This window comes from Telopea speciosissima, chromosome 5, assembly GCF_018873765.1.
Source record: "Telopea speciosissima isolate NSW1024214 ecotype Mountain lineage chromosome 5, Tspe_v1, whole genome shotgun sequence".
NCBI lineage: Eukaryota > Viridiplantae > Streptophyta > Magnoliopsida > Proteales > Proteaceae > Telopea > Telopea speciosissima.
Window position 1 is genome coordinate 67,711,755 of NC_057920.1, and position 23,206 is coordinate 67,734,960.

Consider the following 23,206-nt stretch of genomic DNA (forward strand, 5'->3'; position numbering starts at 1 on the left):
GGTACTATTCTTTGTAGTCGCCACCTAGGTTTTAGGGTCTATGGCCCTTTCGTATTTTCTCCTCCCATTGGAGAGTAAAAAACCTGAATTGGGGGCCAAGGTTGACTGTCGGAATACCTATGTACATTTTATCTTATCATTAGTGACAAAGGTTTGTTTTGAAATTCAATTATATCTAATTCATGCCTTTTCACGCTAAATTTTGGAAAATTCACAAGGTACGTACGTGAATTTGTAGAGATCATCAATTGATATGTTATAGAGGATCTATACACATTTCATTGGTAAATTTTCATCCCAATCCAAAATGTAATGTGCATAAAATTATGGTTCGAAATCATTAAAAAAATATATATGAGAATGCCATAAACCTCTAATATGTAATAATGGAATAGTACGTTTGTAATTTTTTCTTGGGAGACGTTACTCATCCATACGGTAGCTTATTTTCTATTAAAATTTGATCAATGAGATGAGTGAGAAGTCCTTACTAACATGGATCCACCCAAATATCGATCAATTGTTTGCAATGTGAGATGATATGAACGTGTAGAGTTCATCAGCAACCCTTGTGAATGTCATCTGGTCCTTTCTACTTAGCCCTGTGGACCAAACTCGTAACTCCAACCCTTGTGTAACCACCATTGTCGAGTTATCATTCTCAAGTGGCCCAATACCCCTAGAAATCAATACCTTGTGGAGAAATGGAGCGTTGATTGTTGGGATCTGTCCTCTCTAGGGCACCCCTTGACTTTTATCGTTATGGGTCTCCTTTTGTTCTCTTGAGGATTTTGAGTTTGTCTTGTGTAAGCGATATTCACTCATCACCATCTCACAAAGAGATAAGAACTTCCAGCATTGCAACTATGATTATCTCTTTGTGACGTGGTGATGCGTGGTCTCCTTAGGACCAGGATTCTTTGCAGTACCGGCAGGGCGGCGGTGCACATTCGACGGCACAGCAGAGGCTAAGTGGCACACATGGCCTCTGCTGTGCTGCCAGATGTGCACAGTCGCCCCGCCAGTACTACAGAGGATTTTAATACGGTCTGCTTACCCTCGTTATTGTAAATTATTTGTTTTTTGTCCTTTTTATGCAGAAAATCTCAACATTTTTATTTCTAAGTAGAACGATGGCTCTCTTAAAATACCTTACGCAAACAAGTATCTTAATCTTTTCTATTACATGCTAAATACAGTTGGGTTCCTTATCATATTGCATCGCTTCAAGGCCAGTTACTGTGTAGGTCTTAGGATATTGGCATCCAATCTCTATTCAAGTCTGATCAAAGAATCAAAGGACCTGCACTGCACGCATTACGGGTATTGGATCAACACATGAAGGCACTAAAACATTGAACTTTAAAAGGAAAAGAAAACCATAAAGAAAGAGGAGAAGAAGATATCAAGTCAATCGGAGTTTAGTAGAGAGAGATATATATGGTCAATTAAGTAAGTCATTGTTCAATGTCTAAGATCTAAAAAAACGTCACAAAAAAAAAAAAAAAAAAAACCAAAAATGTGTTTTAAATGTATTTAAAATGAGAATGCTTGTCGTTTGGAGTTTTTTCCCATATATTTGAGAAACAAATGACAAAACACGTTTAAAACGGAAACGTGTTCAAAACGAATTTTTAAACACCTTCTCGATAACTGAGGTTGTAACCATTTTTTTTTTTTTTTTTTTTTTGTGGATGAAAAAGATAAAGTCTACAAATTAAAAGATAGAAAAATTTATAGGGGAGCCCTGAGAGAGATGAACAGTCTTCTTAGGAAGGGCCTTAAGAGCCAAGGAGTTCAACATAGCTATAATTTTATCATTCTCTTAACATTTGAAAAGAGGGTACTAGTAAAGTTAGCTGTAAGATCAGCGAGTTCTAAAAAGTTTGGAAGTATGTTCCAGGAAATCTTAGTAGAGTCCGGGACTAGTAGAAGATTGATCAATTCTCTGTTGTGACTCTATACTTCCATGATTTTGATGTTTAAGTTGGTAGCATATTTTCATCCATGTATCATTCCTGTAAGCTCTGCTTCCAATGCATCAGTAGAATTGAGATGTTCGTGAGGTCGTAACATTACTTTTTTTGCTCTTTAGTAAGACACCATTTTTGTCAATGAATAGTAAATACTGACATTTTAAATGCCTACTCAAAAAATGTTAATAGTGATATAATGACAAATCACTTTCAAATTTTTAAAAATTCTATTTCTTTACTCTTTACTTTAAATAATTTTTGAAGATAAAACAAAAGACAATCAAAATAAGGTTACAACTTACAACTTCTCGCTTCACCACCCATTAGTTTATGCTAAAATATTAGGAACCCCTTTAGGTCAATCAGAGTACATTTTAAAGTCATTGAGTCTATTCAAGAACAACATGGCTGATGATGCATGGGACTTTAAAAAAGATTTGACTTTTCAACAATTTTAGAACTTTATCAACCCTTAATGTGGCATGTTACATTCTAAAAGTTGAAGGTTCAATAAATTACCACGTGGCAAATTTTCAGCCCCACAATAATTTTAATCCTATAATTTTATTTTTATGAAAGTTTTATCCGAAAGTTGCAGTCTTTTTCCTTCACCAATTCAAACCTCCAACTCGGTTAAGCATGGCTCATCATCCCCACTAGCATCATTATCCTTTGATAAATAAATCATGTTTTCACATTCTTACTGCCATGAGCATGGAAATCATTTTATATATTTGATATAAGTAGTTTTGTGTTGGAAGTGTGGCCTACACCAATATTCTCATGTGTCTATCTCTCTCTTCCTCAAAGCAAAGGGGGGAGGGGGCAGATTTTCATGTGGGAAAGAAAGAAATAGACTAATGGGAGAGTTGGCGTAGGTCACATTTCCGGATAGAGTTCTTTTTCCCATGTATCTTTTAGGAAAAAGTTCTTTGACCCACTAGGCCAAGAAGGTTACACGAGCATCCTTTATCTCTATCTCTCCTACTAACATGAAATGTCCTACATGCTCTCATTATCACACCTCATTGATGCCCTTCTTTATTATGCCGCTTGCTTAGAGAACATTCTCCCTCTTTGTTTATAAAAACTGTCAAATTAGACTGGTTAATTAGGATATATACTTTCTAAATTTATTTACATATTAAATTTAGTGATGTATCTTTCTTTTTATTTTCCATCATTCTAAAAAATATTTTTTTACTAAAAAAGTCAAGGATAATTAATTATAAGGCCATGATGGACAACCTCATGCTATTGGTTAAAAAATAGCCCAAAATAAGGAGAAGGGATCAGGTTCTCTAATGAGAAAGCCTCACAGGCACACAGATGGAATCCACCATGTGGGTCCCATCTAGGATGGATTTCATCTGTATGCCAGTGATGCGTTGTGGTACATTCTCATCCCAACTCCAAAATAAGTGGAGAGTTTTTTTTTTTATAGTAATAAGTGAAGGGAGTGTTTAAGGGATCCGGCTCCTTTTCAGGGCCAGCGCCCAAGGAGTGTTCAGGAGTGCATTCAAGGGTTGGGCTGTGCCGTACACACTCCGACGTGCACCTAATCAGCCATCGGGATGTGTGATTCTCTCTCTCTCTCTCTCTCATATGCAGGTGCTCTATATAAGGAGGCCATCAATGTGTGTCAAACTTAATTCCCATTTCCGCAATCTTCTGTTCTTCCTGGCTAAGTGAGTCACCCTTGAGTGTATTCTAACATGAGCAACAAAGGTAAGATGATACGGTGCTTGAAAGCACAATTAATTAATCTCCGGTTACTAATGTTTCACCCTTTTGTGTATTTTAACATTATGAGGAACAAAAGTAGGCTGAAGCGGTGTATGAAAACACCATTAATTAAACTCCAATTACTCCGGTTGCAGCAGCGGCAGCAGCAGTCATCGAAGAAGAGGTTGTTACCTAAGAGTTCTAATTGTAAGCTTGTGAAGAAGGTGGAGTTTGAAATCCAGAATCTCCGGCAACAACGGCAGAAGGAGGAGGAGGAGGAGGCAGCAAAGGCTAAGTTGTTAAAGAGCCATAATATTAATCGGAGAATTCAGAGAATTGATGAAGATGAACCCTGTGATTTTGGAGATCATGATCTCAAGGTGAGTAGTAGTACTCATCATGAGTTTCTGTATCCAAGAAGGAGTTGTGTTGTTGCCACTAAGGGTAACTGTTGGTGATGGTTAATTTATTCCTTAATTTCCTAATTTGTGATGAAGAATATGATTATTTTGTTTTACAAATATACACAATTGATCTAATTCGGAGTGTTCATTGTAATTTTTTGTTTTTTCTTTTCTTTTCATTGATTTTGTTGCCTGAACCGTATGGGATTAAAACAAGATTAATTCCTTCCTCTTTCTTTCTCTTGAAACCTATTATTCTTCTGCAAGAAGAAAGTTTTCCTGCATGATGCAAAAAATAGTACACTCATCTAGGTTCATTAATGTCTGCCCTTATAATACGAAGTCGATATATAATATATTCCTTACAGTTCCCAACACCCTCCAACACGGATCTAGACATGGGGGAGGACAGGGAGACGTATCGCTAGGCCCCATTGTGAAGACCTTGGGAAATCGGGGGATCGAGATGTTGGTCTTGGTCGGTCCGATCCAAAGCACCTTTCTATTCTTTATAGTTGCCACCTAAGTTTTAGGGTCTATGGCCCTTATGTATTGTCTCTTCCCATTGGAGAGTGAAAAACCCGAATTGGGGGCCAAGGTTGACTGACAGAATACCTATGTCATTTTTTCTTTTTATTAGCGACAAAATTTTGTTTTGAATGTAGGTAAATTTGTACGTAGAGGTCATCAATTTCCATGTGACACAAAATAGTGGACGTATGTGGGTCTATAATATAGAGGATCTATACACATTTTTTGGCAAATTTTCAGAGACGTTATTGATTCATACAAGAAGCATATTTTCTATTAAAATTTGATCAATGAGAGGAGTGGAAAGTCCTTAATCACATGGACCCACCCACATATTAATCATTAGCTCGCCATGTGAGATGATATGAACTTGTAAAGTTCATCAACCTTGTGAATGTCTTTTTTTTTTTTTTTTTTTTCATAGAATGAAGTCTATATATTAAAGCTAAGGGTGTTAAACAGTCCGATTTTAGTGTAAACTGATTCAAACGGTTTAAATGGTTTTAAACAATTTTTTTGATTCTTTATTCAAACGATTTCTTTCTCCTATACTTTTTTTTTTTTTATTAAAATAGATGTAAACTTAGCATTGAATTGAACTGATTATTGTTTTATGTTTTCTTATAATAATTGTAAGGTTATAATTGTTTATATGTTTTAATTTTTAATTCAAATAAATGTAAACTTAACATTTATTGAATTGGTTATTATTATATGTTTTAATTTTTTATTCAAAAAGTTTGAATGTCTCTTAATTTTTTAGTGGAATTTGATTTTTCTCACCGTAGTTAATGTATATATTAATCGATTTTAAACAGTTTACATCAATGTTTACATTGGTTTAAACTATTCGGTTAAGTTTAAACCATTTAAGTAAACGGTCTCAAATTTGAAACCAAAACTGAACCATTTATTAAACCGTTTCAATGTTCAGTTTCAGTTTCGGTTTTGGTTTGGTCTTGACACCCTTATAGAGCGTGATCAGTGCATAGTATCCGAATTACATAAGTCAGATAGTCAAGGAGTGAAATTTGACCATAATGTCCAGCATGCAACAGACTCGCGTCTGGAACCTAGCCTCGAAAAAAATCCTCTCCAATTCCCTAAAAGTGCATTGCGGTGCAGTTCAGGGTGGAGATGTTGTCATTTAGTAGGCTCGACATCCAACGGTGCCGACCTCGAGAAGAAAAAAAGAAAAAAATAAAACTTGGGCATCGTGCCTGTCAAGTATTGACCTCTCCACCCTGATCTGCACCATGGGGGAATTGAAGAGGATTTTAATACTGGATTTTTATACTCTCAAATTATAATCTCTCAATTTCCCTTTTAAAATCATGACATGTGGCACGAATTGGTGGGTAACTCTACCCCTTAAATTATTGAAATTTTTTTTTTTCGAGTATACATATGAAATGGCACTATTATTCTCGTTGGAAAACAATTATATATCATACTAAAAAGGCCAAAAAATAAGATTACAAATTATTTAACAGCTTGACCAGTTTCAACTGCAATAAGAAAATCCCATAAAAAAAAAAAAAAAAGGATTTCAAATGTATCCTCTCAATTTATAATCTCTCAATTTTCCTTTAAAACAATAATTACAAAACAAGTTCGTTTATAAGAAAAATATGTGTAAAACAAAGTCAACCTTACTTATTTTGTAATTTATTTTCTTCTTTAATAGATCGATCTAGGCAATTTTCCCTTAAAATTACTACCCTAATCTTGACATCAAGGTGGTCAAGGGTGGTCGCAAAATAAGGATGGCCCCCTTAGCATTGCTCTTTTTAAACTAAACTAAATAATTTTGAAAGGTTCAATTCTAGTCAAGATTCACGAGGATCAATTCTGAACCTAACTAGCTTGATGACCCTGCTACTAAGATGGATAATATGGAAAAAAATGAAGATGATGTGAAAAAATGGGCAAGAGATCTCTACTTGGTCGCATGGTCTCTACACAAACGTCTAGGCCAATGGGTGAGCACGCCTGGGTATCTCTATACGGACCAAAGGCGTCAATTCATGGTGTAGTGTGAGAGGGTGTAGAAAACACCACCAAGTAGAGATCTTTTTCCCTTAAAAAAATATAGGAGAAAGTTTTCTGCTAGTCGAAGTGACATGACTCTATGATTGGATTTATGGATGGTGAGTTCCATTATTAAGATATTCTTTCTTCATCATATGTAAAAGAAAACTCGATCATCAAAAAAAGATATGCTATGCCCCTTAGCTTTGCTCTTTTTCAAAATATATGAAACCAAAACCTAGCAAAACTAAAATGATTTCAGTAGGTTTTGATATATCTAAATCTAACCACCCAATGGCATCATGCCACATCATCAGATCATTGTAATCGTCCATCGGGTCACACTCATGTCCACTCCATTGAGGAGTCCATTCATAAAACGGTGCAATCTGCCACGCCAGGATGAGTCAATTCATCTTTGACACTAATTCACTCCTACAACAGAACTACAAGAGTAGCGCCCACGGTCCCAACTAATTAGGGATCACTCTCCTATAGGGACTCTACATTGATTCTCCTACCATGAATAGAAAGCTAGCAGATTGGGACTTTCCTCCACCACCTCTACTTGCTATGAACACTATATATACTCAGGTATAACCCCTCACAGAATCATCTTCATTATTCTTTATTGCTGCTGCGAGAGATTTGACTTAAGCATCGGAGAGTCCCTTGTCGAAGCAAACTGACTCTCTTATGTTTATTTTGTCCTTCTGTGCAGACTATAGTGCAAGGAGGCAATCCGTGAAGATTTCTTGATGCAACAGGTTTAAAGTTAGGATATATATGGACCAATTTGAATCTAACCAATTGACCCAACTACTGAGAATGATAATATGGAAGCAATATGCCAAGATGACATGAAAAAGATATGCTGTGCAATTATATGACCTTATTCTCAAATGAACATTTCCTTTCCTTTTATGGTTCAAATTTATTAGAGGGTTGCAACTTTCAAGTTCTCAATTGACTACCCACTACCACCATGACGATTCCACTACAACATGCATGGCTGATGATGCATGGGACTTTCCTCATACTTTAAACAGTCAAAAGATTGACTTTTCAACAATTTTTGTAATTTTATCAACTCAGTTACATCCCTAAAAATTGGAGTTTCAATAAAATTAGCAGGTGTCAAATTTTCAGCCCCACAAGATTTTTAATCTTATAATTTTCTTTTTTATGAAAGTTTTATCTGAAAGTTGCAGTCTGTTTCCTTCAACAATTGCAAACCTCCAGCTCTGTTAAGCATGGCTCATTCTATCTATTTGATATATATATTTTGGGAAAAGGTTCTCTGACCCACCATGCCAAGAAGGTTGTTTCGCTAACATCTTTCATCTTTCTCTCTCTCCTCCTAACATGAATGTCCTACTACCTGCCTTGATTGTTACACCTCATTGATGCACTTCTTTATTATGCTGTTTGCTCAAAAAACCTTCAATCATTTGGATTCTCATTATTAATTAGGATATAATTAAACTTTCTAGATTTAATTTACATGTTAAATTTAGGGGTGTATATTTCTTTATATTTTCCATCATTAGGAAAAAATATTTTTTTACTAAGAAAGTCAAGGATAAATATAAGGCCATGTTGGAGAACCCCATGTTATTGGTTAAAAAATAGCCCAAAATAAGGAGAAGGGATCAGTTTCTTGTACGAGAAGCATACGGATGGAATCCACCATATGGGTCCCACCTAGGGTGGATTCCATCTGTACACCTGTGATGCGTTCTCGTACATTCTCATCCCAACTCCAAAATAAGGAGAAGGGATCGATCAGGTTCTCGTACGAGAACGTATGAGAATGCCTCACAGGCATACAGATGGAATCCACCATGTGGGTCCCACCTAGGGTGGATTCCATCTCATGATTCTCTCTCTCTCTCTCTCTCTCTCTCTCTCATATGCAGGTGGGTGCTCTATATATGGAGGCCATCAATGTGTCCTAATAAAGCCAAACTTTCCATTTTCGCATTAATCTTCAGTTCTTCCTGTTGTAGTGTTTCGCCACCCTTGTGTGTATTCTAAAGATGATGATGAGCAAGAAAGAAATGAGAAACAAAAGTATGGTGAAGCGGTTTAAAGCACTAATAATTAGACTCCGGTTACTAGTGTTTCACCCAGTTTGTTTCTATTCTAACATGATGAGCAACAAAAGTATGGTGAAGCGGTGCATGAAAGCACCATTAATTAAACTCCGGCAGTTACTCCGGTTGCAGCACCGGCAGCAGTCGTTGAAGAATCCGAGGTTACCTAAGAGTTCTAATTGCAAGCTTGTGAAGAAGGTGGAGTTCGAAATTCAGAATCTTCGGCAGCAGCAACGGAAGCCGGAGGAGGCAGCAAAGCCTAAGTTGTTGAAGCAGGAGCCGAAGAAATATTGATCGATCAGAGAATTGAGACAATTTTGGAGTTCATGATGATCTCAAGCTAGGTGAGTAGTACTCATGAGTTTCTATATCCAAGAAGCACAATTTGTACTAGCTGTTGCCACTGGGTGGTTAATTTATTCCTTAATTTCCTTTTTCTTTTTTTTTTTGTGAAGAATATATATGATTTTGTATTACAAATATACACAATTGATCTAATTGGGAGTGTTCATTCTAATTTTTCTTTTCTTTTCTTTGATTCGATTCTGGGATTAAAATCCTCCGTAGTGCATGTGGGCATCTATCGGTGCACTGCAGTGCGGCCCTAGGAGCTCGATATGTGGAAGAAGCTTCATCTATAGATGCGAGCTTGATGCAAGACAGTTTTTTTTTTTTGTTTTGTTCTTTTCTTTTTTCTCGAGCTCGGCACCGTTGGATGTCGCATTTTTCACGTATCGAGCTCTCAGACCCGCACTACAATGCACCACCAGATTAGGGTATTGCAAAGGAAATTTTTTCTGATTCTGTTGCCTGAAGTTGCCTGAAGCTCATGGGATCAAAATAAGATTAATTCCTGCCCCTTTCTGTCTCTTGAAACCTATCATTCTTCTACAAGAAGAAAGTTTGTCAGTTTAGATCATGTCCTTGTACAAGAACCGTTCAAGGCCCTTCAATGCCAGTCACATTGAATCTATTGTGGGACCCACAAGACTAGTGGCCCTGGAGGACTTGGACGGTACTTGTACAAGAACATGATCCGGTCTCAAAGTTTTCTTGCACGACGCAAAAAAGGTATGCTCATCTAAATGCATTAATATCTACCCCTATAATACGAGGTCACTACACCCCCTTATAGTTCGCAATACCTTCTCAACACCATCTGAACCTTCCATGGCTGAAGGAAAACCATCCCCATTTTTTTTTGATGAGCAAAGAAAACAAACTAAGAATTAAAATTGACATAGTTCAGCTCTTAAGCTACAAGCATTCTTAGCCAAATTCTTCGCTATAGCTATACACAAACCATCCCCATTTTATAATGCACTTTTCCACAATCCATACACCCTATCCCCCTCTCCCCTCCCCTCCCCCTTCCCCCTTCCCCCTTCCCCCTTCCCCCTTCCCCCACCCCTCATTATGAATTTAGTATCAGTATCATCAATGTTAATTGATTCCGATATGGCACCACTACATATCGACGGTTTAAACAGTCTAATTTTAATGTAAACTTTTTCAACGGTTTCGGTTTTAAATGAATTTAAACGGTTTAAATGGTTTTAAACAATTTTTTTTAATTCTTAATTCAAATGACTTTTTTTTTTTTATTTATTATTGAAATAGATGTAAACTTAACATTGAATTGAATTGATTATTGTTCTATGTTTTCTTATAATAATTGTAAAATTATAATTGTTTATTCTACCAAAAAAAAATTATAATTGTTTATATATTTTAATTTTTAATTCAAAAAAATATAAACTTAACATTGATTGAATTGATTATTATTATATGTTTTTATTTTTTATTCAAAAGGTTTGAATGTCTCTTAATTTTTTAATGGGATTTGTTTTTCTCACCATAATTAATGTATACATTAACCGGCTATAAAAAATAAGATAAATGCATGATATCATGGACAACATTAAGGATTTCAAGCTATAGAGACTTTTGATTTGTGAGACAATTCACCAACTCTAAGCTGTCAGATTCCACCATTAAATCAACAACCCTTGTGAATGTCGCATTTTTCACGTGTCGAGCTCTCAGATCTGCACTATAGTAAAACCACCATATGTAACACCAATCCAATCATTATAAAAAACATTCGCTTGGATGTAAGGAAATGTTGTTGGGCTATCATTTCCAAGAGGCCCAATATCCCTAGGAATCATACCTCGTGAAGAAATGGGGTGTTCAGCCCACTTCGTCTTCAAAATAGCCTATCTTTGAGGCTCTGTTTGGTTGCAAGGGTTATTAAAGGGAAGGGAAGTGAAATTTTCGTACTTAAAAAAAAAAATTTGTAATCATTACACCATGTAACAATATCACTAAGTCACCCCAAGGGGTTAGCGCAGTTGGCTTGGAGGGGACATGAGATTCCGCCTCAGGAAACGAGGTCTTGTGATCAAACCTTCGCCGCTGCATAATTTCTTGGGGCCACCTGCCTGAGCCTCACTAGGGCTCAGAAGCTCCCGGTTCATGCATGACGCAGGGGATTTAGTAGGCCTAAAGTTGGATACCCCTCCTCCTGTCTCCAAAAAAAAAAAAAAAAAAACAATATCATTAAGTCCAAACCATTCCATATTTGGTTATTAAATTCCACTTTACTCTGCATCCAATTCCTTTTGGTTTGAAATGTAAAATAAATATTACATGTAAAATGTATCATTGCTAATTATGGTAAAAAATTTAAGTAATTTATACAATCACATGGGGTATTAATTACAAAAGTTTTTCATTTAGGTTTGAAAACTTTCCCTTCCCTCCCTTCCCTTCCAACCAAACGGAGCCTGAGTGTGTTAGGGGATATCCCCTTGTTTTTGTAATTGTTTTTCTTTTCCCTTTTGCAATAAATTTGATATTACCTATCCGAAATGAAAACAAAAAAAATCATACGAAGCAATCAGAAGCATCTTTAATGAAAGTAACTCTCTTTTCTTTTTTTTTTGTCCTACAAGTACCAGTTTTGTTTAAAAACTAGAATGATGGCTCTCTTAAAATATTCTATGCAAACAACTAGTTTCTATTACATGCTAAATACAGTTTGGGTTCCTTATCAAGTTGGCATTGCTTCGAGGCCAGTTACTGTGTGTAGGTCTTAGGATATCGGCATCGAATCTCCATTCAAGACTGATCAAAAGAATCAAAGGACCTGCAGGCATTACAGGTATTAGATCAACACATGAAGGCACTAAAAAATTGAACTTCAAAAGGAAAAGAAAAACTATAAAGAAAGAGTAGAAACTTCAAAGTTAAAAATGAAAGAGCAACCATGTGGGTTCAATGGAAGGTGACAAGAGTATGCAAAATTATGTGGATCCCAATACTCTAAAGAAAGAACGATTCATCACTTAAGTTATTTTTTTATTTATATATCTGATGTAATCACAGCAAGTGTGCACAAAAATATGAATTAAGCTATAGACTAAGCAATATTAACCTGTTCTCAAGGAAAAGTTTAACCAAGAGAGCACAAATCAGTTCAAGTTAATCCTCTCCAAGCTGTGTATTGTGTATATCCGCCATTCCGCAGTCCCAAAAGTTGGTTAACCTTTTGGGACTAGCGTGTGGTTTGAGTGATTATCAAAAAAGGATGTGATGCATCAACGGCAATAAATCACACAGCCGAACTCAGTAAAAGCTTAAACTTTCTGTTGGAAGACTTCCAAAGATGATAAAATAATCAGAACTCTATCCATTAGCATTCAAAATGATAAAAATAATCTGGAAGTCCAAAACTCAAACCCATGGAAAACAATGTAGACAAAGCAGTAGGTGGGAAATAAGACAACAAAAAAAGTAAAAAAAAAATGAAGAGTCTCACTCTCAAATGCGGGAGAAGACTCAAACTCGAGAACCAAGGCCTAGGCCTGATATATGATTAAAGATATATGAGACAGGCACTTAACCAATTGAACAACTCAGTTGTTCAGCAATACTCTTACCATGATATATGAATAAAGATCACTAAAATTAAATATAGTAGAGACTGTGTTTGTCATTGACCCTCTTTCTTAACATGTAAGTTGAGGAATAGTCCAACTGTGCATACCTAAGGTTTTGGAGATATATATACAACTGAGGAGCTTGACTTGCATGGTACTTTATAAAAATAAGTGTAAAGAGCAAAGAGAAGCACAAGAAAATTGAACTTAACAATGTGAAAGCAACTGTATGGGCCATGTGAGGAGAGAAAACAACAAAAACCAGATACAGATTTAACGTGTAAACCAAGATTCCAAGCGTCTCCAATCCCCATATAGATACGGAAGAGCAATTCATCGTTTGGTAAGATTTGTCTTCATTGGATTTTTTATATGATTTCAAAAGCACACATTCATTCCTACCCATTTATGTTATTGTTATAGAGAGAAGAAGAGCTGAATTTCACCTTACATGACTTCCAGCAGTTCTCTCTGATTTCTGCTCCAGTTGTTGTGAACTCTCTTTGGCTCTTTGCTTTACATCTTTTATCTCTGTGAAAGATGTCAGATATGGGAGAGTGTTTCACAGAGGCCGTCCTCTCGGCGTTCCTTCAGGCGGCTTTCGAAAGGTTTGCTGTTCCTGAGTTACTGGATTTCTTACTCCGATGGGAAATCGACTTGGATGAAGTAGAGTCACTGAAGCAGACGTCATCCATGATTCAGGCCTTATCTGATGAAGCTGAAGTGAAGCAGTTCACCGACGGTGCTGTGAAATTGTGGCTTGACCACCTCAAACAACTCCTCTATGTTGCGGAGGACATACTGGATGAGTATGCCACGGAACTTCTACGCCTGAAATTGGAATGTGCTGACCAAACCCAACAGGTATGCATGGAACCCTGTTCCTTTCAATCCATTCAAGTGAAAGTAGAGTTTCTTCTTAGTTGAACTCTGGCATGAAATCTGCATTTAAAGGCAACAATGAAACTTTAGAAAGAATAAAAAGCATTGGATCCAAGGTTTCTAACATTGTCGAATGCTGCAGGGAATCAAAAGGTTTGGATCAAACATAAGGGATGCCAATGAGAGGCTAAAAAGGCTTAGATTGGAATCTGGATATCAGAGCCACCCTAACCAAACCCAACAGGTATGCAACCTGCTTCCTCTCACTACACCAAGTGAAAGTAGTGTTTCTTGGTGGTTGAACTCTGGAATAGTATCTGCAGTTAAGGTCATCAATGAAACATTTGAAGGAATAAAAGGCATTGGACGTAAGGTTTATAGCATCGCCGAAGAGCTGAAGGGAATTATAAGGCTTAAAGCAAAAGTAAGGGACATCAACGAGAAGTTAAAAAGTGAAGCACAAGGAGTTGCTCTAGGTTTGAACTCAACCATGGGATCATCTGGGTTCTCAAGGACCAGGGTATTCAGTCAAAGGCCACCAACGAGTTCTTTGGTGAATAGATTTAAAGTTTTTGGCAGAGAGGAAGATAAGGAGAAGATTGCTGAATGGTTGCTATCAGACAAATCTCCAAGTCCCCGTGACAATGACAATAATTTCTCAGTACTAGCCATAGTCGGCATGGGCGGATCTGGAAAGAAAACGCTTGCTCAACTTCTTTATAACGATGAGAAAGTTAAAGAAGCATTTTGGTCTGAAAGCTTGGGTCTGTGTATCGGAAAACTTTGATATGGTGAAGTTAACCAAAGAAATTCTTGAGTCAGCCACTGGGTCATCCCCTACTTCTAATTCACTGGATCTGCTACAGGTGAAACTTCAAGAAGCATTGAGCGAGAAGAAATTCTTATTGGTTCTGGATGACATGTGGAATGAGATATATGAGAAATGGGATGCGTTAAGCACCGTTTTTGCATTTGGTGAACCAGGAAGCAAGATATTAGTTATAACACGGAACAAAAGCGTTTCATCAATCGTGCGCACTGTTCCGAACGATCATGATCTAAAAGGTCTATCAGACGAAGCTTGTTTTGCTGGTTAGAAGGCACGCTTTCATGAATGAAAACTTGTTTGATGCAAATCAAAAGTTGGAAGTATTTGGACAAGAAATTGTGAAGAAATGTAAAGGTTTACCTTTGGCTGTAAAGACACTTGCTGGCCTTTTGCGAGATAAAAGGGAGAATAGTGAGTGGAAAGATATTTTGGAGAATGAAATATGGGGTTTAAGAGGGAGTGAGATCCTTCCATCGCTCATGTTGAGTTACCACCATCTTCCAGCACTACTGAAGAGATGCTTCGCATACTGTGCTTTGTTTCCCAAAGACTTCGAGTTTAATAAGATTGAATTAGTGATGTTGTGGATGGCGGAAGGAATTGTTCAACCAAAAGGAAGGAAATGGCTGGAAGATATAGGGGCTGCGTATTTTGATGAACTACTTGGGAGATCCTTCTTTGAGTTATCTACTCGTCGGCCTTCGAAGGAGCCATCCCCTTTTGTTCTGCCAGAGGATGCTTATCATCAACGTGAGAGGTTCTTTGCTGAATCATCGAATGATATTCACATCAGATCATTTTTCAAGTCATTCAGTAACTCGGGATCAGGATTTGTGATGCATGATCTGATCCATGATTTAGCACAATTTGTTTCGGGTGGAATACGTTGTAGGAGAGAGTATGATAAGTCATCCCAAGTTCTTACAACAACCCGTCACTTGTCCTACAATAAATCCAATTGTCATGTTGAGGCAACAGAATCTGAGGCCGTGAAAAGCTTACACATCCTTCTACAATCTGATGCCATGAAAAGCTTACGCACCCTTGTAACTCTCAATGATATTGAAGGTGGTCCAAGGTACTTTTTGTCCACCAGCATGGAATTCCAATTCCTGCGTGTGCTACGTTTCAGAAATTGTCGCAATCATGAATTGCCTGATTCAATTGGCAAGTTGAAACATCTAAGGCTTCTTGATCTCTCATTTTCTGATATTGTGAGACTACCCAACTCAATTACAAGTCTTTACAATCTTCAAACGTTGGTCCTTGCTCGTTGTTGGAGCCTTAGAGAGTTGCCTGAAGATATGGGTAACCTTGCAAACCTTCGACATCTATTTCTCCCCACAAGGTCATGGGGTTCCTATAAAATGCGATTAGGAGTGGGTAACCTGACTAGTCTTCAAACATTGAGCACATTTGTTGTGGAGTCAAAAAATAGTAGTGATTTGAGGGACTTGTCCCAACTCCGTGGGACTCTTGACATTTCCAATTTGGAAAATGCAGGAAATATTGGGACAGAAGAAGCAATGGTGGCCAATTTAAAGAACAAACCCCACCTTCTTGGGATACGCTTACGTTGGAGTCATTATGGAAGTAAGGATAATTTTCCTGATTTGGGAAGAGATGAAAAAGTAGAGGAGGATGTACTTGACCAACTACAGCCTGGTACCAATCTTCAAATGCTATGGATTAAAAATTATGGTGGTAGGAGATTCCCAAGCTGGACAGAGCATCCTTCCTTCTCTAATTTAGAGACATTGCATCTCATTGGTTGTCACAAATGCAGGTTCCTGCCTCATCTTAGGCAACTTCCCTTACTCAAAAACCTAGTCATCAACAGCTGCAGTGCTATAAAAATTGTGGGAAGTGAGTTACATGGGGACGGCTCATCATAGCTAATAAGCAATTTCGATCATTGGAGACACTACGTATTGAAAGAATGGAAGAGTGGGAGGAGTGGCCCAAATTGGTTGAAGGAGAAGAACCTGAAGAAGATGGAGGACAATTCCCTTGCCTCCGTGAGCTGATTATAATAAATTGTCCCAAGCTAAGGATGTTCTCCCATCACTTGCCTCGACTGTTGGAAATGCTAATAGATATATGTGACAGCCTAAGAGAACTACCGCAGCTCCTTCCTTCATTACGGTGGCTCCGTATCAGTAAATGCCCAAAATTGGTGGTACTTCCGAGTATTCAATCCATTGAGATCTTGAATTTGAATAATTGTAACCAGATAACAACATTGTTTGACTCTGACCAGCCATCATCATCGTCGTCGTCATTAATGTTCAACTCTAACCACCTATCATCATCATCATTAATGTCCGACTCTGACCACCCATCATCGTTCTCATCATCAGTACCAGCAGCCGCAGCAGCACCACATGTACATAACTCAATAATATTCCCTTCCCTCCGTGACCTAGAAATTGTGTGTTGTCCCAATTTGAGAGAATTAACAGACATCCTTCCTTCCTTGGAGTCACTCCGAATAGAAAATTGCAAAGAACTTTGTGTCCTTCCAATGCTTCCATCTATCAAGGAGTTCAGTTTGGGGGAATGTAAGGGGATGGTACTCAACAACAAAATAGTACCTCATCTCTCCTCACTTTCTTCCTTGACTATTTATGATGTTTCAGATCTCAAATCACTGCCCAATGAATTTATGCAACACTTGACAGCACTTCAAGAATTACGGATCTACCATTGTAAAGAGCTTATGGTTCTTCTGCAGTTTGAGATTGGGTTTGGTCATCTCCTTCCTTCAAGCCTTCAGCATTTGTCTATCTATGACTGTGACAACCTAGGGAAGTTACCACAGAGCATGTGCAATCTCCATTGTCTTAAAGAACTAATAATTGAAGGGGCTAGAGGACTCACATCTTTGCCTGATGGGCTGCACAACCTCTCGCCTCTCCGAATTCTTCAAATATCAAACTGTGAGAATCTAGAGTCACTACCCAAGGTGCTACACACTCTAACATCTCTCCAAGAATTTGTAATTGAAAGTTGCCCTTCTCTTATGTCCTTCCAGCAAACAACATTACCCTCTGCACTTCAAGAATTGAAGATCATCGATTGCAAGAATCTGGAGTCTCTACCCATGGGACTACTGCCCAACCTCACATCTCTCCAATCATTAGTACTCCATGGATATTTGAACCTAAAGTCTTTGCCGGAGGAGCTGCACAAACTCATGTCCCTACAAAGATTGGAAATCAAAGAGTGCCCTGCTCTTGAGTCCATTTCAGATATGGGGTTACCCACTGCGCTTCGGGATCTAGTGATTATAAATTGTGGGAAGCTAAATTCCTTGCCCAAGGGGCTGCACAAACTCACAAATATTAAACTATTGGTGATTATGGAATGCTCTTTTCTTATGGATTGCAAGAATCTTGAACCCCTACATACCTCTGGTCTTCATAATCTTACATCTCTTTCATCTCTCACCATTGGTAGATGTCGTGTTCTCATGTCCATTCCAAAGGGCCTACTTCCCACCAATCTTGGGGGGTTTTCCATCAAGGACTGCCCAATTCTTGAATCCCTACATGAAGGACTCTCTCACCTAACCTCTCTTAAACTTTTGGAGATCCAGAATTGTCCAATGTTAAAACAACGGTACCAAAAGAGGGAAGAGGAGTGGGCCAAGATTGCTCAAATCCCTAAGGTAATAATAGATCACAAAAGGCAATAAAGCTGAACCACCACCTGTGGGAATGCCCTCTCATTATAAATTTCATATATGGAGTTCTAGTGTTTATCATGCAAAAACACAATACAAGCCGAGATGCTTTGCAACCAATTTAAGTGAGGTATTTCTTCTACAATAAGAAATGATGATTTCTATCTCTACTTCATGTTATGCCAAGTGTGAATTTAATTTAATTTCTACTTGTAGGAGAATGAAGAGATGTGAAGAGAATGAGTGCATGATGCAAAATACATCAGGGCAGATCATTGTTATTATTAAAATTTCTCTCAATGGAATGATTCTCTTTGAAAATGCTCAAGATTCAACACAAAGAAACATGGCAATTGCATGGAAGTTTTCAGCTAATTAGTGCTGCCTATCATTGCATCTATATGTAATCACTTCTCAGCATCCCATTAGTTTTTTCCAACCTTAAAGCTTCAATTGGTCACCAAAAGTAATGGAAGTTCTGTATAGGGGAATCTTCTCTCTCTTGCTAATTTAATTGTCATCACTTTGCAGAATTATTGGAAAGTCAGAATTGTGGGATTAATTAAATCTATTCTCACTTGCATCCTCCACCGATGTAAGTACACAACTCTGTTTTATTTCCATCAACTTTCTCCTTGATTTACTATATTATATATCTGAGGCAGAGATTAAATGATCAATATAGTTTTAGCTTTTAATCTTCCTAAATTTACTATTTGGCAAAATTACAGCAAAGGAATTGATATCCTTAATTATGTTTATTTGTTGGAACTTATGGATAGCATGCAATGCTGTGCTTTTTGGAAGAAGTTCATGGACGCCTGAGGAAGTAATCCAGGTTTCAGGTTTCAGCTTTCAGCTTTCAATGAGTTTACAAGTGCTGCAGTTTCTGGAACAGACATCCATGGAAATAATAATAATAATGAAGATGTTGCTGCCACTTCTATTATTCAAGGGGAACCTCGATCTAATACTTCTGAAGTCTCCTCTCCAGGTCCTTGGTTTCAACCTCCACCAGACCAAATTAAATTTAACTGTTATGCTAGTATAGTACCAAGGTCAAACAATGGGGTATCGGCTATATTGGTCGTAATTCCAAGGGGAGATCCATGGTAGCTGTCTCTAGCCCTTTGCAGTTTCCAGATCCAGCAGAAGGTGAAGCAGTTTGTATCTGTGCTGCTATGTTAGAGGCCATTGCAGAAGGCTATGATCATGTTATTTTTGAGAACGACAACAAAGGTGTCATTTCCCTTTTGCAAGGCGGTACTGCAGCAGCGCCTTTGTCTTTGAAGCCTATTCTTGAGGACATCATGCACCTGTCTTCTTATTTTGTATCTTGTGCTTTTAGCTTTGTTCCAAGGGAGATTAATAGCATTGCTGACTCCCTAGTCAGGATGGCACTATCAGTAGCGTGTAGGACAGTTTGGCCCAATTCCGATCCATGGATTCAGAAGATGTGTCTATCTCCCCCCATGTGTAATCCACACAAAATATGAATAAAATTCCCCCACCCCCTCATTGAGGGTTGGGGGTGTTTGCACCAAAAATAAATAAATAAATAAAAAGTGGTAACCCTCCTTAATCATATGAACTCCTACCTAAATTCCTTTTCTGCAATCCTAATTCATGGTCCCTTTCCTCTATCTGATTGGCAAACTGGCAACTCCCTGTGGGGTACAGTCCTCTTATTCATGAAGATTTTCTATTATAATTGCATAAGTTGAATAACCTCTTTTTCATTTTGGATTTTAAATAGAATGTTAACTGTGGTATTATAGGCAGCTATTCTATGTGAAACAGTGACTCTTCGTTTTACTTTATTCATTAAAAATAATAGAATGTTTGTCACAAAAAGGACGTCATTTGATAACATTTCAAAAATTTTTTTTTTTTTGGTTTGGAAAAATGGAACAATGTTTGTCACAAAAGAACATGTTTGATAATACCTTTGCTTTGAAAAATTGTCTTCGGTTATTGTTTTTAGAAATAAAAAAAGGGGCTTGCTTTTGAAAACAGAAAAATAGGTTTTCAACAGAGTTTCTTTATTTTTATCCTAAAGATTTAAGTTACACAATGTAGCAAATGGGGAAATAGAAGGAAAATTATGTCATTTCACTTCAAAGCCCTCCTAGGGTTTAGGCCATTCTCGGGCTGTGCTGAGCCCAAATCGGTTAAGTTTGAACTTTGAGATCCCAAATTAGGATTAGGCCAAGGTGAGCTTAAATTGAGGATGAATAATCCTCGTGTTGTGCTGGGGTGGGTTTTCAAGGAATCAATATTCAAGTTATGGTTATCAAACATGTTATTAAATAACAATGAAATACAGGACTCTCTCCCTCTCCTAGGCTTTGAGCCAGTCTCGGCCTGTGTTGAGCCCAAATGGGTCAAGTTTGAGCTTTGAGATCCCAACTTAAGATTAGAGGCCAAGGTGGGCTTAAATTGAGGACGAATAATCCTTGTGTTGGGCGTTGGGGTGGGTTTTCAAGGAATCAATATTCAAGTTATAGTTATCAAACGCAATTTCAAATAACAATGAAAACAGGAGGGGAAAAAAAAAAAAGAACTAGCAACAGTTATCCTGATTTGCAAATGGAAATAGGAAAATATTATCAAACAAACCATTAAACTCTCTCTCTCTCTCTCTCTCTCTCTCTCTCTCTCTCTTATAATGTCTTAAACATATGACTCCATTCAAACCAGCCTGAACGTTAGATCAGGTTCAAGTGAGGGTGTGGACCAAGGAAGGTGTGAGGCAACTCAGTCCACCCGGTCAAACCAATCTTATTATTTATTTAGCATTTTAATCAAATAATAGACATTATTAACTAAAACACATCAGACAACATATTAATTTACAAAATAAATAAAACACAACAAACTTAAATAAAGAGAGAAATAAGACTTACCTAGCACAAAACAAGAATTAGTATACATAATACTGTTAAACCAATGGCATAATTTACAATAGAATGAAACAAATCTAAGATTAACCATATGATTCATTGAAAACAAAGAAAGAGTACAAGCTAAGAGACTAAACGATTTAACATCAAATGAAATCAGAAAATTGACAGATACAAAATTAAATAAACCGTAAATGGAAAGAATAAAGAAGCCTTCTTCTCAGAGCTAATAAAAAAAGAAGATAAACAAAAGTAAATAAATCTTAACTGGAACGAATGAAGTATTTACCTGAAAGAACGAGAAACTCAAGCGTCAAGGGTGGAGGCAGGCGAGACTCCAGGGTTACAAGCTAAAGTTGCAAGTTGCGGCTTCCCAAAGGTGTCCCTAGTGCGGAGCAAGGCTTATTCGTCTTCATCCTCAGCGAAGTCTGGAACCTTAGCCTCGATGAAATCCAATGGATTTCAGAAAGGATTGAAGCTATTTACGCAACAACAGTCACAAATGGAGATACCCTTATTTTCATCAAAATTCGCCTTTTTAATTCATTTTAAATCTTTTTTAAACCCCTGGCAAGGTTTTAGTAATCGGGAATTGGAGCCGATCCGATCCGGATCGCCCTGATCGTCGAAGGCCCTCCAGGGCCACTCACATGGATGAAGGCCCACAGTGGATTCCATGTAACTGGCCCTGAAGGGCCTTGGACGGTACTCGTACAAGGATATGATCAGCGCTCATTCCTAGATGTTTTGGGAACCCGGTTGGTAGGATAGAAAATCGTTGGCCATCAGTCCAAACTCGTACGATCCAATTTTTACGGCTGAGGTTTATGAGCCCGCCAACACTTGGGGGATGGATTTTTATCGGGTCTATTTTTGACATCCTCCATTTCTGTCAATTTTCCCCTTAGATTGTCAACATATGGCATGCTTAAATCCTACGGTCATATTTGAGTTATGGCATTCACCCATCCAATCCTAACCTAATCGGAGTTACCCATTCTCTCTCTCTCTCTCTCTCTCTGAAACAACATTAAAGTCGAATCTCTTCTCAACATTGTTTTTAATGGCGAGAGTTGTCGTTGTTTCCAAGAGTTGTAGTAGAGAGAGAGAGAGAATGGGTAATTCGGGGTAGGTTAGGGTTGGATGGATAAATGTCATAACTCAAATCTGACCGTAGGATTTAAACATGTCATGTGTTGACAATCTAAGGGGGAAGTTGACAGAAGGATGCCAGAAATGGAGCTGATAATGGAGTCTTGTGCTTCATATATGCCTTTGAAACCAGTCCTAGGTGGCATGGTTTTCAATATTCAAATCGAGAGAATAATTATTTATCCCCAATTCCCAACCCGGGCCGATGTTGAACTTGAACTTAAGACTGAACTAAAGGTCTCTTGAACGATATTCTATCCATTTTTCATACCAACATTATATAGTGTACATGTATCATAGGGCTGCAAAAGGGTCAGGTCAGGTTGGGCTGGGCCTTTTAAAACCTTAGCCCAACCCTGAGTCCCCTTAGTTGGGCCCAGGCTCGATCCGATCCTGATTCAGGACCAAAAAAATCCAACCCTGACCCGCCCTCAGAGTCGGGCTGGCTGACCCTGATTGGCCCTAATCAGGAGGGGAAGGGAGATGAATGGGCTGGTCAGGCTGGGAAAGGGAGATGCATGGGCTGACTAGGCTGAGAACAGGAAGCAGAAGACAAGGTCGGGTTGCACCTTGGATGGGGCCGGCTTAGCCTGAGGCATCCGACCTGACCTTGACTCAGGGCTGGAAATTCCCAACCCTAACCTGCCCTTAGGGCCAAGGTATCTCAACCCAGGCCCTGTTCAGGATTAAGGCGGGCTCAGGCCGTCAGGGCCAAACTTGCACCCCTAATTGTATCATTTTCCATGCTGTTAAACTGTCCCAACTCAAGGTAACATGGACTCTAATATTCAGGCCCAAGAAGAACTGGTTCAAGACCACAATCGCATGGGCTCTCTCATACGATTTGGTGACCCCTATTTGCTTTGTTTGATTTCAAGCATGATATGTTCTCCAGACAAGGAGTAGGGTTTTGAACCTTGGTTCGGGCAAGATGTTTGGTTTAGGGTTTCACCATCCACCATGGGCTGGTCCTCAATCTTTATGGGTCTTATTGACTATAAAACTAAGATTGAGTCCCAACCCAGGTCTAGCTAGGAATCTATGTGTC

At 38.1% G+C, this 23,206-nt stretch overlaps 1 protein-coding gene and 1 pseudogene across 1 annotated transcript; both read left to right on the plus strand.

The window, feature by feature from the left end:
- The first annotated feature begins 13,933 nt into the window (after nt 1–13,933).
- LOC122663358 lies at nt 13,934–16,313 on the plus strand (annotated as a pseudogene).
- Nucleotides 16,314–16,357: 44 nt separating this feature from the next.
- Nucleotides 16,358–18,115, plus strand: LOC122663359 (putative disease resistance protein At3g14460). The gene has a single exon (XM_043859036.1). The coding sequence runs from the start codon at nt 16,358–16,360 to the stop codon at nt 18,113–18,115; it is 1,758 nt and encodes a 585-aa protein (XP_043714971.1).
- Nucleotides 18,116–23,206: the final 5,091 nt, after the last annotated feature.

Excerpts from the sequence above, each read along its gene's own strand:
- LOC122663359 (XM_043859036.1), top strand. The coding sequence starts at position 16,358 with ATGGAAGAGTGGGAGGAGTGGCCCAAATTGGTTGAAGGAGAAGAACCT.